This window comes from Hirundo rustica, chromosome Z (genome assembly GCF_015227805.2).
Source record: "Hirundo rustica isolate bHirRus1 chromosome Z, bHirRus1.pri.v3, whole genome shotgun sequence".
Taxonomy (NCBI): domain Eukaryota; kingdom Metazoa; phylum Chordata; class Aves; order Passeriformes; family Hirundinidae; genus Hirundo; species Hirundo rustica.
In genome coordinates, this window is record NC_053488.1 from 28,101,214 (window position 1) to 28,118,974 (window position 17,761).

The 17,761-nt window shown below is 49.7% G+C and overlaps 2 protein-coding genes across 3 annotated transcripts in view; both read left to right on the forward strand.

The window, feature by feature from the left end:
- SLC1A1 (solute carrier family 1 member 1) overlaps window positions 1-3,723 on the forward strand; it is a 56,425-nt gene extending 52,702 nt beyond the window's left edge. For both annotated transcript variants that reach the window (XM_040090855.2, XM_040090854.2), the window contains exon 12: window positions 1,614-3,723. In XM_040090855.2, coding sequence (XP_039946789.1) covers window positions 1,614-1,860 — 247 coding nt within the window. In that variant the 3' untranslated portion in view covers window positions 1,861-3,723. The remainder of the gene's footprint in view (window positions 1-1,613) is intronic.
- Window positions 3,724-7,034: 3,311 nt separating this feature from the next.
- On the forward strand, window positions 7,035-13,213 carry LOC120765618 (glutamine-rich protein 2-like). Its single transcript, XM_040090664.2, has 16 exons — window positions 7,035-7,145; window positions 7,480-7,566; window positions 7,773-7,877; window positions 8,307-8,597; window positions 8,706-8,797; window positions 8,951-9,059; window positions 9,226-9,408; window positions 9,676-9,798; window positions 9,992-10,054; window positions 10,403-10,567; window positions 10,729-10,847; window positions 11,498-11,563; window positions 11,870-11,971; window positions 12,402-12,498; window positions 12,671-12,764; window positions 13,103-13,213. Exons 1-16 carry the CDS (start codon window positions 7,098-7,100, stop codon window positions 13,150-13,152), a joined length of 1,794 nt encoding a protein of 597 aa, XP_039946598.1. The 5' UTR covers window positions 7,035-7,097; the 3' UTR covers window positions 13,153-13,213.
- The last annotated feature ends 4,548 nt before the right edge of the window (window positions 13,214-17,761 follow it).

The following is a 17,761-nucleotide window of genomic DNA, read 5'->3' on the forward strand; positions in this document are numbered from 1 at the left end:
ACCCATGTTTCCACAAGTCCTACGGAGATGAATTCCACATCCTAATGATGTGTTGTGCCATGACATAATTGAATTTTTTTTGTTTTTATCTACACCCTAATAATTCCATTTGATGCCCTCTAACTTATCTTATGGGAGTGAGAGAGAAAGAGAACAATACCCTATTTCTCAGACAAATCATGACTTTATGGATCTGATCTTTACTCCACCCTAAAAGTCAATAGCTTTTGTGGGGTTTAGGCACAATATTAGTACATTAGTACTTGTTCCACCATGAAACATACAAATAATTCAAGATGTTTCTGCTTCTGAGGCATTTTTCAGACTAAGATGTGTTTTCTTGTGTAAATTAAATTAAAGATTAATTTAATTTACCAGGGATCATTACTAATGCACCTCAGGAAATGGAATGCACATTTTGATGCTACATAGATTATTAACACTTTCACCTTTTGTACTTTTTGCCTAAAATGTATACTTTTGCAAAGTAGTTGCTAGTAGTGTCTCATTATCAACCCATTAGTTAATTCTGAACTTACCAAGGTTATATTACATAGGCTTGAGTAGTATGTCTGCATGTTAAATGGCGAACAGAAAAATTATTGGAATAGTACTATTATAACAGATGAGTTTCCAGTGCTGTTGATTTCCTCACTTGTCACACTGATTCTACTACAATCTTCACTGTTTTCTCTTCCTTTCCCTAACATATATTTTTGTTGCACATGGAAAATTTTTTTAGCACTGGAATTCAGCAGTTGTAGAAGTATCATGAAATATTGTGAATATATGCACCTCAATGTCTCTGCATGGAAAGAGGAACTTGTTCTGCCAAAAAGCCTTTGTAGTGCTCTGTAGCTGAGAAGAAAAACAGGGAATCATGGCCTTCCACTATCCATACCGTACTTCCATGTCAATTTTCAAACTCTTAATGTTGCAAGGGTTTGTTGTTCCTCTGCCAAATAACAGCAGGTTTTTAAGACCTGCATGTCACATTTCTGTCTGGAGAAAAAACCAATAGTGCAGGAGTATCATATTTCCTTAAGTGACTTACTTAGTACAAGTTTGTTCCTCAGCCCTTTAATAAGAAGAAGCTAGAAGAAGATAGGTCTTTCCCTTTTCCAGGTTTGAGCCAGAATACTGAAGAAACTGGGCTAGGTGCTCTTCTGGCTGAGGACAAGACTGCTAGAATGACAAAAGGCACAATGCAGACTCTGCTGCTGCGCCCCACAGTCTATCATTGCAAAGGGAACCAGCTGTGTAGCATGCTTCAGAGGCCTGAGATCCTTCCAACATTTGTAAGGCTATGTCCAGCAGTAGAATTACTGCTCTGACAGACAAGTGATATGACTCACAGTTTTGCATGTCCTGTACAAAGTAATTTCTTATGAAAATTATTCCATGTTTCTTCAAATACATGTGGGTAAAATTCCGTTTCTCGTCTTACTATTTTCTTTTAAGTGAATAATAAGACTATTTTCTTTTAAGTTAATAATTACCGAGATCTGCATTGGGAAGGGAACAGCACTGCATGAGCTAGAGTACCTTACTTGTACTAAAAGGATTTTCTAATAAACTGAATGGTTTGTCTGACAACATTTTTTGTTCCATAGGGATCGATTCAGAACAATGGTGAATGTCTTGGGAGACGCCTTTGGTACAGGAGTAGTGGAAAAGCTCTCAAAAAAGGAGCTGGAGCAGATGGATGTCACCTCTGAAGTCAACATAGTCAATCCTTTTGCCTTGGAAACAGAAATACTTGATAATGATGAAACACAGGCCAAGAAATCTTACATCAATGGAGGCTTTGCTATAGATAAATCTGACACCATATCCTTCACACAGACATCCCAGTTTTAAAGCCAGTAGCTTTCAGATGAAACAGGACCACTAAGGGACATGACCATATGCAATATCTAAAAAAGCTTAAAGGAAATTGAGAATGGAATTACATCTCACTTACATTTGATTTACCACACAGACTGGTTCTCCTTACCAGTTCCGCCCCTTCTCATCTCCCTCAACAGTTTGAACTCACCACTTTTAGTTCTTACTGATAGGTTGAAGAAAAAGACAGTTGTAAAATACTTTTTTTTTTTTTTAAATATATACTATTCCTAAGGCTGTGAAATGCCTCTCTGGAATCAGCATGCTCATAAATGGGTTATTAGCTGGGAGAGCCACATGTGTTTTACTCAGGAGTAGCACAGCATTTCACACATTACCACATCACAAAGCACCTGTATGAAATCCCTTTTTACATCCTTGCCTTCTAAACAGGTTGCACGGTACTTGACAACTCCTGTAACTTGATCATTTGCCAAAATGCTAATTTCTGCAGCTGAGGGGATACTACTTGCATGATTCAGGAAAAAACAGACCAGAAGGGCCTTGTAGTAACTATATTTTACTGTGACTAGAGTTTAGTTTTTCTCCAGTTGTGAAATACTTAGTCACTGAAAGATGTCCAGTGTTTCCCCATACCTTTCATGTGAATGCCAGCTGCTGGTACTGGCCTTCAGATGTGAAATAAATTGCTCTGAGCTTGTTCTTCTGGCCTTTGAAGAGTTTTTGTAAAATGATACTTTACCTATTTAGGTCAGCTTTGATGGCCCCGTACATTGCCATCAGAAAGTTAATTTTCTGTTGTCCACCTTTGATTTTAACAAAATATTAAGTCAGCCCAAAAGTAAACAGAGGTCACGAAGACAAAAATCCAGAGTGCAAATTCTAAATGTTTCTTCCTTGCAATAAAAACAGATATATATATATATACACATATATCGAGAATATAGGAATAAGACCTTTCTCACAGAAAGAAGCCACTCTCACTGAACTTCTTACACAGTCTGGTTGTTTTTTTGGCTCCTTGATTTAGTTGTCAGTGGAACATGCAAGTTTATAGCTGCAACGTCACTACAGTGCCAACCTGTCAGCTAAACTGTATCTTATGAACCATTTTCAGACCTAGAAAATCGTGTCCTCAGGTGGCTTGCTGTAAGATAAGAATCACTGAGAACTTCCTCATTAAAAATCTCCATTTTCTATACCATTTTATACAAGATTTCCATGGTGCAAAAATCACTCTCTCAAGGGAGGAGTTGCTGTAACAATTTTTTTTTCTGCCTTGCACATTGAAGTAGTTAGCCATTTTATATATAAATTAAACTGAAATTCATATACAGTTATTTCTTTGTGAATAAGCTTGTGGTAAGCATAAAACCACATTCATATGCTAACAAAAAAACCCTCCAGGTACCTGTAGTGTTATATACTCAATTCAATCCTACACTTTTGTATTTAAACAGACCAGAAGTGTGCCAAAGAGAACTGATTAAGGAGAAAATATTGACTGTAGATTTTGATAAATTGCACATTAAATTAATGAGACATAATACTGTATTTAAATTTAACATCATAAACTATATGAAAATGTTAATCTAGGTTTCAGTAAATTTATACAATATAAAGAAAATACACAGATTGAGTAAATCAATCTTTTACCTTTACAGAAACAGTATGAGACAGTCTTTCTTTGTGCAGCTTTGCTTATGGGAGGAAAAAGCCTACCAGTTTCCGTGATTAGCCTACAATCTATGCCTTGTCTTGAACTAGCTTTTTAGGTCACTCTTTTATGATAACCTTATTATGTAGTCACCCTGTTAATGATGTACTATGAACAGTGCTCCTAATGTGTTATAAATAAATAATTCCTCTCTTTAATCTTGTTTTAGCCTACTGTCTTCTCCCTAAGAGTTCCTTTAGCTCTAACAAGAAAGCCAAACCCCATCAAATTCAGGATTTATGTTATTGTCTCTAGTGATTTAGCTGTAGCTTTGGCAAGAATTATGCTCTTCCTTCAATAAATTAGATGCTTAAGAGCAGAGTGCTGAGATTGCAAGAAACCCTTCTAACTACAGATGATCTGGATTCAGAGTATGCTATTATTAAACACATGCTAAACAGGGGATTGTTCACCTATAACTTATTCATCTGGATCAGATTGAACTGAGCCGGTGTAGATGGTATTGTTTTGCCATCTACTTACAAGCAGGAGACCAAACCATATGCTCAAGATCCTCTTAAAACCAAGGCTGCTTTTCTTGTCCCAGTATTGCAAATATGTGTCTTTTATATTTGTAGGAACACCCTGCTTGGGCAAAGTCTCCTCTTTTCCATAGTCTCCTGGTATGGAAGATTTTGGAGAGGTGGAGAATCCCCGTTAGAAAGGAATCTGCATATTTTGGACCTTTACACCATGTTGTTGTGTTCTTGTTGGGGTTTGGGGGCTGCAGAAGCTATCACAGGATTGGACTCTGCATTTTGAATAGTGTTTGTGACTTTAATTTAATTTGACCAGGAGGACCAGGTTACCTACACAGCCATTCCTGCTGAAATACTCCGGGACTTTGAGTTGGCTCTTAAGTCTGAACAAAAAAAGCACTTGCACATAAGCATACACAGGTCTGTCAGCACACACAGGTCAGCTACATCAGCTCCAGAAGATACAAAATTGCATAAAAACCATCGTGACACGCAATTTACTTGGTCTTCAACATTCCCTGATAGGAACAGAAACTGACCAGTGGTGCATGGGCAGGAAGGAGGCAGGCAGTAGACCCCCATGCAGGGACACAACAGGATCTCTGCCCTCATCCTGCCATCACCATGGAAACCCCTTCTGCATCAATTGCCCCTCACAGGGTCAAGGTCCTCAAAGTACCTGCTGACCCATGTGACCTGCCCCAGACCCATGGGGACACTTAGCACCACCTCAGGGTGCTGTTCCTAGCTGGAGAACTCCAATGAAAATGGGGACTTCCTGGGGACAAGGACCTCTGGGTGCTGGTAGAGGATCCTGTGAGGTCAGTGAACTTCAGACTCCAAGGAGACGTGCCATCGAGGGTCACGGGTAGGTGACATCTGCACACTGAGATGGCCCTGTTCCCAGCTCTATGACCCTCTCCCCATCCCAAATGCACCTCCTGCATCAGGGTCAGGGCCAGGGTGTTAGAATCACTCACAGATTTCTGACCAGATGAGAGGTGATTTATTTAAAATTTGAGCTGTAAGTCCAGATTACATCAAAGCAGATCTTAGGCACAGCTGCCTTCCCACTGCATGTCACCAGTGGCACAGGGACTAGTGGGAGCTCTGGGACTGAATGTACTGGAAGCACTAGGATGGGAGAGTTGGGCTGGCCATGCTTGGTAGGGCACGTTTACTGGCAGCCTGGGAGGGCATTCTTATTGCATCTTGTCAGTGGGCACTGGTAGTACTGAGATGGGCTATACTGGAAGCCCTAGTGTAGGAGTACTGGCAGCACTAGGCTGAGGGGCCACTGCGCTATACTGGTATAGGAGGCACCGGGGGCAATAGGAGCAGTGTGTTTTGGGAAGTGGGTTGGGGGTTGGATGTGTTGGGGCAGGCATTTTTGGGGGAGTATTTGGGGTCCATGGTAGATGTTTGTGGGCCATGGACTAGTTTTGGGGATTATTTGGGAGGCTTAAAGGTCATGGGGCAAAGGCTGCTCCACAGAGTGGCTCCCTCCCCTGCATGTCTGAGCAGCGCAGGTGAAGGAGGTTTGGGAGTTCAGCATGCTGCTGGAGTGGGAGTCACCTCAGGATGACAGCAACTCCAAGGGCACCCACTACACTGCAGAAGGTGATGGGGAAATCCCCACCCACTGCCCCCCCACTGCATCCCCTCAGAACCCCTACATTATGCCTGGGTCCTCTCCTGGTTGTGAGGTGAGAGCCTGGATGTCAGTATTCCACTCCTGACCTTGAGGGGAACTCCAGATATATGGGTCTCCTCCTGGTTGCAGGGGGCCATCCAGACATCTGCATTCCATCCTGTTCCTGGGGAGGCCATCTGGGCATCTGGGTCCCCTCGAGAGGCCTTCTTGATATCTGGGTCCCCTCAGGGAGGGCACACCAAAATCTGGATCTCTTTGGGGAGCTGCCCAGATGCATGTCCCTTCCTAGTTGTGGTGGACACCCCAAACACCTGGGGGTTTTGTGTTTTGGGGTGCCACCTGTCCTCTGAGAATCCCCAAAGGGGGAGCAGGTGTGGTCAGCACCAGCTCTCTTTGCCGTCCCCAGATCCAGCTGCCTGGGTCTTTCCAGGATTTTAAGACTGTCCAGAGGGCCCCTAATTCAGGCCACACTTTCGTGTGCGTGTGTCCAGGCCTGCCACTGAGGCCGCTGGAGTTCCAGCATGAGCCCTGCTCAGCCCCACTGCTCAAAGCACGGTGGCAGCTCTATCACTGCCCTCAGCTCAGCTGTGCTGTACCGGGGCAGCCCAAGCGGGCGACACTTGAGGGGACGGAGGCGGTTGGGATATCCCTAATGCTGTCCTCACCCAGCTCAAGGTGGAATGTGGATGAAGGTCAAGGAGAGCTAGGGAATTTTGGGGTTCCTAACCACATGTCCCCCCAATCCAAGATGAGACGGCTGAAGAACAAGGAGGACGCCTTCAGCCAGGGGCCCCTGGCACACCACAGCTGCAAACACGGGACTCGATGATCTGTAAAAAGTCCCTTCCAACCCGGCCTTTTCCATGACTCCGCGACAACCGGCTGCCAGAGCCAGGTGTTACCTGGCAACGAGACACCACAAACACAGGCACATGCGACCGGGGCTCAGGAAGGCAGAGGAAGAGGAGGAAGGAGGCTGCTGCCTGCCCACAGTCCTAGCTGCAGCCTCCTTCCGAGCTCCCATCCCTCAGGACAGGCAGCCATGGCCTCAGTCAGCCTATCACAGCTGCTGGATGACGCCATCGGGACGCCCGAGGTCAATGTCAACTTAGAGGCGCTCCGCAAACTGCTGAAGATCATATTGGGACACCTGAGCCAGTTGGGCCTGCAGGACGTGATCCCCCAAGAGGGGGCCCAGGAGGCCGTGCCCGCCTCGGCCGCGGCCGTCCCGGGGCAGAGCCATCCCGCCGGATCACGCCCCGGCCCGCAGGAGGAGGAAGGCGGGACCGACACCCAGGCTGTGGCACGCAGCAGAAGGGAGCCGGGAGAGCAGCCGCCCGGGAAGGACGAGCTGCAGGGGACCAGGAGCGGCCCTCCTGTCACTTCCGTGGCTGCCGACATGGGACAGATGGAGAAGGCTGAAGCCAAAGACAGTGGCATCTCCACGGTAGAGGCTTTTCCTACCCCCCTGCGTGCTCCCCCCAAGACGCCCCCTCTCTGGGGTCTGTGCCCTTATACGAAGGTTTTGTTGAAGCCCAAGCTCCGAGCAGCATGTTGACTTTCATTGTGGAAAAGGGAGGGACATTTGGAGAGGAAATCTGGGGCTGAAACACTGCTCTGGGTGCTTTGGGTCTTTCCCATGCTGGGTCTTTTCCTGCTGACCCAGGGTGTGCCATAGGCTCCCCAGGATAGGGGGTGGAAGTTCTGGGGAGCTCTGGGAAGCTGCTTGCCTGGGGCTTACCCCCACCACCCATCTCTTCTATGCCACGGCTCTCTCCCAGGAGCCCCACAAGGTGGTGGCCGGGACTACAGCCATGCAGTCCAACATGGGAGAGGAAATCCAGAGGATCAAGGAGGCACTTGGCCAGGTGAGCTGCCACCATCAGCATGTTGGGGGTCTGAGACAGCAGCCAGTGACTTCCCTGTGTGCTGGAGGTTCAGCTGCATCCGGCCATGCCAGATGAATGGAGTGCCCAGTTATCTGGCTGTGCCCCACAGACCATGGTGCAGGCAAACGTCCTGCAGGTCCCCAGGGACCCTTCCCTGAGGTGCATTACCCACCCCCCTCTCCTAGACCACACATCTCTGCGAGGATCTCCATAAGGAGATCAATGAGATGAAGGCCACACAGTCCCGCATGGGAGAAGGCATCCGGATGATCCAGGAAGCACTTGGTGAGGTGAGCTGCTGCCTTTGGGAAGGAATTGGGCCCTCCTCACCTCCCTGCCTCTCAAAACTTTGCCCTGCCACCCCTGCCCTGTGACCGTGGGTTTCACCCAGTGTGAAGGGCACTAGGAGGGAAGAGTGGTAAGGATGTCCCATGAGGGAAGCATGGGAACTCAGCCTTGCCCACTAGGAGACCCCCACCTCTGCCTGCAGATCAGCCTGGTAGTAGAGGTCACTTTGCCTGCTTCACCAAAAGGGCGTGAGGCACTTAGAACTAAACAGTCCTGAAAAAAAGGACCATGGGTGCTGGGAAGGAAAGATGGTAAAGATCTACCTGTGCTTGGCAGCCACAGCCCACCCAGGGTCTCTCTGGCTTGCACCCAAGCTCAGTTATGGATGTTCCCGGGTCCTGACTGCAGTCGCTCTTCTCATCCCACTCCAGGGGAACCTCCAGGATGCTGCCGGCCAGCCACTCGTCCTCCACAACCAGCCTGCCCTTGCCAAGCCCCATACTTCAGACATGGACAAGCTGGAGCAGAGCCCTGGTACCCAGACCACCACGCCAGGGATACAGACAGGGACCCCCAGTGGCCAGAGTGGCACCACTGGGACACAGCCGGGTTCCCATGCAGGCCATGCAGCTATGGAGAGCGTCACCAGAGACCAGTCTGAGCTCCAGGAACAAATGTCCTCCCTGCAAAGCCTGGCCAGAGACCTGCAGGGTAAAAAGAAGGTAAGCCCATAGCAGTCCCTAAGGAGGCCAGGGGGAGTTGGCAGGGAGGAGGCAGCAAAGGAAAGCATGGGGTCCATGCCCTGACTCTGCCACTACCACCCTTCCCAGATCAGACAGCTGGAGGATGCCCTTGGAAAACTGGGTGTGACTGTAGCCACGTGTGAAGTGGATGGCACCAACCAGATACCCCTACAGCTGGAGTAAGAGGATGGGGAGAGGATTTTGTATTCTACAGCACTGCAGAGGAGTTGGGAGGTAGGGGGGTGGCAGTCCAGGAACATCAGGTTTGGGGAGCAAAGCTCACCTCCTGAGTCACCTTGTGGAGGCTCAGCCTGCCTCATCTTGTTGGCTAGGTCTGCATTGCAGGAGATTAAGCAGGAGCAGAAGGAGCTGAGAGATGAGCAGAAGATTACCAAGGCCACACTGAAGCAGCTGGTCACAGCTGACCAGCTTTATGAGCGGGTGAGGTTTGGAGGCAGCACTCCAGCTATTGTCCTGAATGGCAGGCTGCTCCTTGTGGCCTTCCTGGCCACATTCCCTGCCTGGTCAGGGCCATCTGGGCACCATTCCATCCAATTCCATTGCATCCATTCCATCTCAAAATCGATTCCTTCTCCCCTTTCTGCAGCTGAGTGAGCTGAGAGCAATGATGGGGAATGTGGGGCAGCAGCAAGGAGAGTCACGGGCAGTGTGCCTTGACCGCAGCTCAGACACCAAGCTTGTGAGGAAGCTCCTACACCACTGTGAAAGGCTTCAGGAGCAGTTGGACTCCCTGATGCCACAGCAGGTGCAGAAGACACAGAAGACCCAGGTGGGCAGCTGGCAGCATGGGGGGCTTGAGAGGCTATGTCAGGACCCTCTGTCTGGGTGTGCTCACTGTAATGTATAGCACCCCCTTGCTACCCCCCAATTTGGTTTGGGCAGGTTGGCAGTATGGCAGGAAATTAAAGCCTTGATAAGAAAATATTGGCTGGCACTGAGGCCTCATGGCTGATGGCTGAGTAACCCAGGTCTGTCCCTGATGGCAGCCAGACAGTCCTTGCATGACTCTCTCTTGTCATTTTTCTCCCTGGAGCAGGATGAGGAGCTGCTAAAGAGCATCCAGGCCACCATTGTGCGGGTGGAAGGGGACTGCGAGCAGCTCAGCTACATCACGGGGAGCCTCCGAGATGATCATCGCCAGCATCAGAAAGATATTGAGGTTGGTGTTTGAACTGCCACTGGGTCAGAACGTCCCCTGGGGCTGGAGACTGCCAGAGGTCTGATCCCCTGCCCGCCTGCTCATAGCCCTTTGTTGGTTCAAAGGGCCTTTCCCAAAGAGCAGGGAGCATTGGCTGGCCTGAACACAGCCCTGACCCTGCTGTGGTGTCATCAGATGCTTTCTGTATTGGAAGGCTCTGTTCCGGTCCCTGGAGGGTCTTGAGAAGAAAGCAGACAAGGAGGACCTGCTGCTGCTGGTATGGTCTTGAGAGGCTTATCTTCAGCCCAACAGATCTTGGAGATCTTGGGCAGGGTAACAAATGCTCTTTGCCCTTTGGGGGCTCAGTGACAAAATTGGCCTGGATGTGGAAAGGGGAGGATGTGAGTACTTCCAGACCGGCTAAGGATCCCTTACCAGGTCCCTCTGTCTCCTTCTTAAGGCCCTTTGACCCCAGGGGGCTGATGGGATAAGCAGGCCACAGAGCCCTGAAAAGGGCTCAATGGCTCCACAGGAGCATTTCTACCTCTGTCCCCAACACATGCTGGCTCTCTGTCTCATACCTGTGCCCTGTTCCCACTGCTCTCCTACCTTTCCTCCCTGCTAGAAGGTGGACAAAGCTGCCCTGGGCAGCAAAGTGAGTTGTGCCCATTTTGATGCGAGCATGGAGCGCCTGGAGGAGAGGATACAAGTGTTGCTGAGACGGGTGTTAGGCCAGGAGCAGCGCTGGCAGGAGGCCCGGCAGTGGTTCAGTGATGCCCTGGACTCCAAGGTGAGGGGTGTCTTATCCTCACAGTACAAAACTGGCTCCTTGAGGGCTTTGCAGCCTGAGGTAGCATCCCTCTGAGGTTTCCCCCTCCGCTGGCTTTTCCCTGGGGATTACGATATTCCATCCTGGAGCAGCTGGTTGAAAGTGTGCACATCTGTCAACAGCTGGATCGCCTGGAGCTGGGACCTTTCCAGAAGAAGCTGGAGGAAACCTGGGCGAGGATCATTGAGAATCTCAAGGACGAGTTGTCGGTAGAGGTTGACAACGCTGCTGGAATTAAGCAGTGAGTACAATGGGATGGTATTGCCTTTGGCAACAGCACTGGCCTCATTCCTTCCTGGATGGTACCCTGGCATCAGAACAATGTAGCACAACAAACCGCAAGGATGCTGACAAAGCAACTACACCTTCTTCACCCATCAGTATCAGATTCCCCACATCAAAGGAGGCACGAGAATAGGCATCTGCAAAACAGAGCTGTCCAAACCAGAATTGGGGTGTGGGTGCAGAGGTTCAAGGATGGAGGACAGAGAGTCATTCCCCTGAGCGGTGAAACACATGGTGCCACAGGCCTCAGTCAGGACCTGCCCTCCTTGGCAAGGCACAGGGGAGTTGCGGACATGCACAAGGCGATGGCTCCAGGAGAAGGGGCTGGTTTGGATGTGTGGTTGCCTGCACCCTTCCCCTCAAATCCCTGCCTGCTCTGGGCAGCCTTGGGCCACAGCCACAGTTCAGTGGTGCCAGTGCTGCCAAGGCAAGCTTGTCTCCTAGTCCCCTTGGGTCAGAGGAAAACCAGGCTCAACATGCCACAGTTCCCCCTGCAAACATTAAGGTTCTCTGTAGTTGCATGCCTGGCACCTGTTGCTGCCTGTGAGCTGCTGGCTGTGTGCACTGCAGCCCTGCCAGGAGCTCACCCAGCGCTTTCTCCCTTAGGCAGCTGCTGGTCCCTTACAAGTGCCTGTCCTGTGACCAGTACCTCAACATCCAGGTGCCTGGCCCGTGAGTAGCATCCGGCACTGGTATATTGGGGGCTGCATGGGTGAGGCGGGGGTATGGGTGCTGGTGATGCCCTGCTGTCTCAGGCACAAGGGTTAGGGTGTTTGTCTGGAAGAACTGACCCAGTTGAGCCCCCTATGAAGTCATGTCTTTCCGATGTGGCGTGGGAAGCCCTCCAGGAACACCTCCCTGAGGGCAGCAAGAAGAGGGATGCTGTGGGGTACAAGCCTATGGGTTTTGGTGCTCTGCCCCAAGCCGGGGTGGCTCGTTTGTCCCTTGTCACCCACCCATGGCTCCTGCTCTCCTCAGGCACGTTGACATACTGCCGTTTTTTCCACCGTTGCCCAGCAGCCACGCTGCACACTCCTCTACCGTCACCACAGAGGAGCAAGCACAACAGCACGGTCACAGGTAGGGGACATGGGGACCCATCACTGTCCTCTGGGATGCTGGATAGCCCTGCCTTGGAAAGGGAGGCCTCTTCCCTGAATAGGGACAATGGGGGCCAGATGGCCTGGGCAGGGCAGGAGAGCAGAGGGCCAGCTGTACTCACTCCAGGTCTCTGGGCTTTTAAAACTGCTGCTGCATTTCCCCATCAAGCCCTGGTCTCAGCAGCACTGAAGCCACACGTTGTCAGTTGTATCTGGTCTCAGCCTGACCTCAGGCTTGCTGGGGATTCAGCAGAGTGGGACAGGTATGGATTTCTTGCAGCAGTTTTAAGGGAGTCAGCAGGGACATGCGTCAGTAGGGAGCACCCTCTGCCCCCCTCCCTGGCACAGTGGGATGAAGCCCAGGGTACCACAGTGCTGGACAATGAGCATCTCTGTGCCCCATCCCTCAGGAAGCTGGTCAAAAGCAAGTTCCTCAAGTCGCAGAGCTGCAAGGGTCAGGACACATCCAGTGCACTGCTCAAGGATGTCCTACAGATCTCCAAAAAGGTAGGGATGGTGACAGGAAGAGAACGTGAGGGAGGAACAAGGCTGGGAGAGAGATGCTGAGCCTCTGGAGGGAACCCTGCCTCAGTTTCCTCAAGGAGAGATAGGTGGGGAGGGTTGCTTGGGAATGTGGAATTGGGCCCCACATTGCAGCCAGCCATTCTCTCTTTCCCAGCCTGGTGTGACTGAGCTGCTGAGCACAGATGACCGCATGGACTGGGGCCAGGAGCACAGGCCTGAGGTGGCAGAGGGGCCACAGGATAAGCTAGGTATGACCTGTCAGGACACCAGTGGTGGCGGGAGAGAGCAGCAGCTGTTTGCAAGTGATGGGGGAGCAGGGCTCTGCACACCTGGGCAGGTGCAGGGAGGGTCTGGTCTGGGGCAGGCTGAGGAGGGGTGGAAGCAGGATGGAGGGTAGTGACTAGTGGATGGGACAACTGGCCCTTAGATATGTTCAAGATGGAGTGTAGTGTGGAGATGGCCCTGGCCAGTGTGGGAAAACAGCCCGTATGTTGGAGGGCAGGGGCCAGTACGCCGTCCCTGAGGGTCTCGGGCCATGCAGATGCCCCTGGGCTTCAGGGCGCTTACCTTTGTCTTTTGCCCCCAGGCCCTACTACCTTTGAAGAGCACCAGCCAGCCTCAGACCTCAAACACTGATTCTGGGCACTGCAGCATTTGCTCCAAATGCAATCCCCGTGGATGGAACCACCAGCCAGGCAGCTGGCTGGGACTGGATGCTCAGAGCTCTACAAGAAGACTGGGAGAGCTGCCCAAAGGGATTTCTTTTCAAGTTAATAAAAAAATTGTAACCTGCTGTGTTTGAGATATTCTAAGCAAGACTGATTTCAAAACTAAGCCCCTGCTTCAGAGCTACCACCCTAGAGCTGGACAGGTGCCACAGGGAAACGTGAAGTTTTGGTGGGAACAGGTACAAGAAAGCTTGAGGTGAGTCCCCAGACTGGGTCAAGTGGGTATGCAGGGGGGGTCCCTGAGCCAGGTGTAGGGCCCAGGGTTGCTCCCAACCCATGGGCTGTGGAGGTGCAAGAGGTGTAGTCCCTGGGCTGCCCCCCACCCATGCTGCCAGTGCTCCTGAACTGAACTCTCTTTGGTGAGGCTGCAACAGTGTAATGGTTTCAATGTAATGAAACCCAGCAGAAACACCAATTAATGTAGTGGCTTTATGTTTGCTAGATTCCGGTTGCTAAATTTAGAGTTTATTCTTTTTTCTGCAGGAGAAAGATTAGGAGAAAAAGCAAAGCAGGCTTAAGCTTAAAAATTAAAAAAATAGTTTTATTAACACACATTGAAAGAATGAAAAAAAAAAAAAAAACAAAAAACAACACCTTGAGAAAAAAAAGAAAAACTAAACCAAAACAGAATGAAACTTCAAAACACTCTTCCCTCCCTCTACAAACTATTAATTTTCTTATAAAACAACACAGAAAGACATAGCTTGTGATTTTCAGTCAGTTTCACTCTTTAAACATAATCATTCATTACTTTAGGAGAAGAGTCTCTCTAGAGTTTTATGGAGACGTTTGCCGTAAGACAAAATAGTCCAGTAGCTCCCAATGTCACATATCTGCAATCTCCCAGAGTTTTCGCAGACTGTGATGTTCTATCAGCAGCCTTCTTCTTCGGCCACCTATGCACCTCTCGGTGGATTTGGGGTACTGTTTACGAATACTTCTTCTAGTCTAAAACTATCTGAGGCTGAGACCTCCTTTTGACCCAGGAGCAGAGGCTTTAAAGTTCTCAATTAAATCTCAATTACACCTGTCCTCAATTTTGATCAGAATTAGCATTCTCCCTGTAATAAATGAACAAGCCCAATTCCGTAAATCAAAATTTAGAATTTTATTTCGAGACTTAAATTCAGTCTCTAACAGCCACAATTAAAAGGAACAGCGTCAAACCCCGGGGTTTGGTCACTGGGTGAACGCGGAAACGGACTCTATCGCTCCATAACCCCCTCTGTTCACACCGTGTGCCCAGAGCTGCCGGTTTTTGGTTTTTATACAGACTTTTGCTGAGAGTGGACGGCGACCGCAGCGCTCTTGCTTCGCGGTAGCTTCATTAGGTATTCATGTTCAGGTCCCGGGTCAGTTGAATAGATTCTCGGAGTAGAACAATGCCATGATTCCCGGATCCAGAGAAGGTTTGGAAATGTTAAATCGGGCCGGAACAGATAAGATACCAATCTCCTCCAAATCGTTCGATCGTTAGCACGCCCATCTCTGGGGAAGGCACGGCCAATCTCCCCATTTTCCCATTATTTTAGTTTTGTTGGTTGTCCTGAGGCTTTTCCCGGCAGAAATTCTTTCCTTCCCCCAGCCCCTGTGTCCCCCTCTTGCAGTTTTTAGCCTTTGTTAACCCTAAACACATTTTAGGTTCTACAGATCTTAAATCTGACCGAACGCAGATCATCTTTTTACTACATGTGATAAATGTGTTAAAGTTAATTCGTGTTATCAAATTATACAAGGTAAATGTTGAACTGTATAAAATATGAATGTTAGAAATGTGCTCAAATGTACATAAAGTAAAGGTAAAATGTAGAAACTAAAAATTAGAAAATTTCCTGGCTTGGGAAGCACAGGAGGGACACGAGGAAAGTATGATTGGAATTACCAGAGAGGGGGCCTTGAAACTATTGCTGCCGGGAATCCCTGAAAGGAAACAAAGAACCACGGAAGAAGAAGATACAAGTCCGGAGACCAAGATAATCACTTCAGATGGATATCTCTACTCGTCTCCGCTGAAATTAACATATACACGACACACCCGGGCCCGGTCATCAACAGCATTGTTCCACCCTACCGGTCTATTCAGACCTCCAATACCAGGACTTGAATAATTAATGAAGACGCCTCGGAGAGGATAACGTCAGAATTTCGGACTTCACTCCGCGATCTTGTGTATAAAAAGGGACAGCCGGAGACCAGAAATTGTGAACTTGGGGGGATACCAGGCTGACAGAGCTTGTTATCCGTGTTCACCCAGCACCGATCCCGGGCTCGGCGCTGTCCTTTTAAATTGTGGCTTTCCGAGACTGATATTTTGTCTCAAAATAAAATTCTAAATTTTGATACTTTGAATTTGGTCGATTTTATTTATAACACTACATATCACCACATTTCAACTCAAATTAATTACATATCACATTACCTAACACGAATTAACTTTAGGTCACATATCACACTCCCCAACAACACTAAGATGCTACAAAGAACAGTCCATTTCTCCACAGTTTACCCCAGAGAAGCCCAGTTAAAAATGTCCACTTCAATCCAATTCCAGTATTATCAGTTCTTTCACTTCCAATCCACTGACTTCATACGGTGTCTGTTCTACATACCCTCAGTTTTCCTTCTTATCTCTCTCTCTCAAGGAAGAGTTGTGCTTTAGAAGCTCCATGTTGCTAGGAAAGGATTAAATCCACCCAAGCCTGCAGTGGCCATGTGCTCTCTGCCCTGCCTGCAGGGCTGTAGAGATGTAAAGCTATGCTAATAGGCGAAGCTGGTGGAGGTCCTCTCTTCCACACCTCAGTCTCACCCAGGGTGGTCCGGCTCAGAGCTGCCACAAAGCTGTTAGCACGTGGCATTGCTGAGCTCTTCTTTCTCTTTCCTCTGGCAGCCGGGAGAAAAGGGCTCAACCCAGGCTACTCCTGTGCGGGCAGCAGCTCCCCCAGGCCCGGCTGGGCCTGGCCCTGACACCCAGAGGGCAGCGCGGCCTGACCCAGGCCTCCCGTCTGCCCACGCTATTACCTCATGGCCAACTCCGCAGGAACGACAGCGATCGGCCAGAGATTAGTGTTTTAAATGCCCTCCCCAAAGTCACATTGGCATCTCCATCGGTTAAATTAGCTGCCAATATCTTAGCTAGCTTTCTGATAGGTCCCTGTCCTCCCCCACCCAAAGCAACTCTAAAGTCCTACCCGGAAAACACATTCCACATTTCTCTGTAACTAGAAAATAAAACTGTGCTAACCCATGATAAGCAGCACCACACATCTTGGGGAAACTCGAGGTGAGCCAGAGCAGCACTGCTCCCTCTCCCACAACAGGCTCAGAGCAGGGTTTAATATCATCACCAACATCATCATCAGGCCCTGGGAACATAGCAAACCTGTGAGAGTCTTGCAGGGGATGCTCAACTCCCCGTGGAATGTTCAGCAGTGATGCCACTGTTGCTGCTGCTCTCACCGTCCATACCATCCACAACTGTCCCTGGTGTCCATTAGGTGGTGTCCTGTAGGTCCCTGGTGTCCCATAAGTGACAGTGACCATGCAGCAGGTGCAGTTCCTATGCCACCTGTCTCTTCCAAGGGTGAGGCCCTCAAGGTGTCCAGGGACATCACCCTCACCTGCTCCACATTCCCAAGCTCTGTGTGGAGGCCCCAGCCTCACCCTGGGGTGCTGCTCCCAAGTGGGACCCTCCAGGGGGACAGGGACTGCCAGAGGTGGGGATATTAAGGGCGACTTATCTGTAGGGACAGGGATGTCAGGGACATTGGGGATTTCAGAAGGCTAGGGACAACCATAGGGGTTTGGACACAACTTAGGAAGACAGGGACCTTCTGGGGCTGGCTTAAGAGTCTGGGAAACACCAGGGTGTCAGGGTACATGCGGGGATGCAGGTCAGGGGTGGGTGTTCGGGTGCACAGGATCCTGACTGTCCCACCAAGCCCATGGTGCTCAGCACCCAGCAGGCTCAGCTGGGGGCACCCACAGGGGACAGGGGCCATGCCTGTCTTCTCACAGCCGTAAATGCTGGTGACCACCCAGCCTGGTGAGCACTGGGTGCTGGTGGATGGGTGAGGGATCTTCAGGAACCAAAAGGTGCCCTGCAGGGCATCTTTTTGCACCTGGTGCTGGTCAGGTATCCCTGGGCTTTGATCCAGGCAGTCACCTCTGTGGGCACCATCCACCCCGACACCATCAGGACAGCATAGTGGGAAGCCACGGTGAAGAGGGGCAGGACGAGAGGTGCTGAGGAGCTGAAAGTGCTGGAGAACATTGAGGACATCTCACTCTGGCTGCAGGAGGTAAAGATGTTGAGGGATGAGCACAGCTTGGCATTTGAGGTGCCTGAGAGCCCACAGCTGGATGCCTGGTGCCAGGTGCTGGGGATGGGTCCAAGACCATCTGGCAGGTCCAGACTTGCTTTTACTCCAGAATTTTATCTTGTCACTCATGGGACATTTGAGTGCAGCAGCATTTCTAGCATAATCTGGTTCTTTCTCTGTCTGGCTCCTCCTGTATCA

Bases quoted from the DNA above. Each gene is read 5' to 3' on its own strand.
- LOC120765618 (XM_040090664.2), top strand. From the start codon at position 7,098: ATGGGACAGATGGAGAAGGCTGAAGCCAAAGACAGTGGCATCTCCACG. The intron at 7,878-8,306 runs GTGAGCTGCTGC...ATCCCACTCCAG, and splicing joins TCCAGGAAGCACTTGGTGAG to GGGAACCTCCAGGATGCTGC. The intron at 12,499-12,670 runs GTAGGGATGGTG...TCTCTTTCCCAG, and splicing joins TCCTACAGATCTCCAAAAAG to CCTGGTGTGACTGAGCTGCT.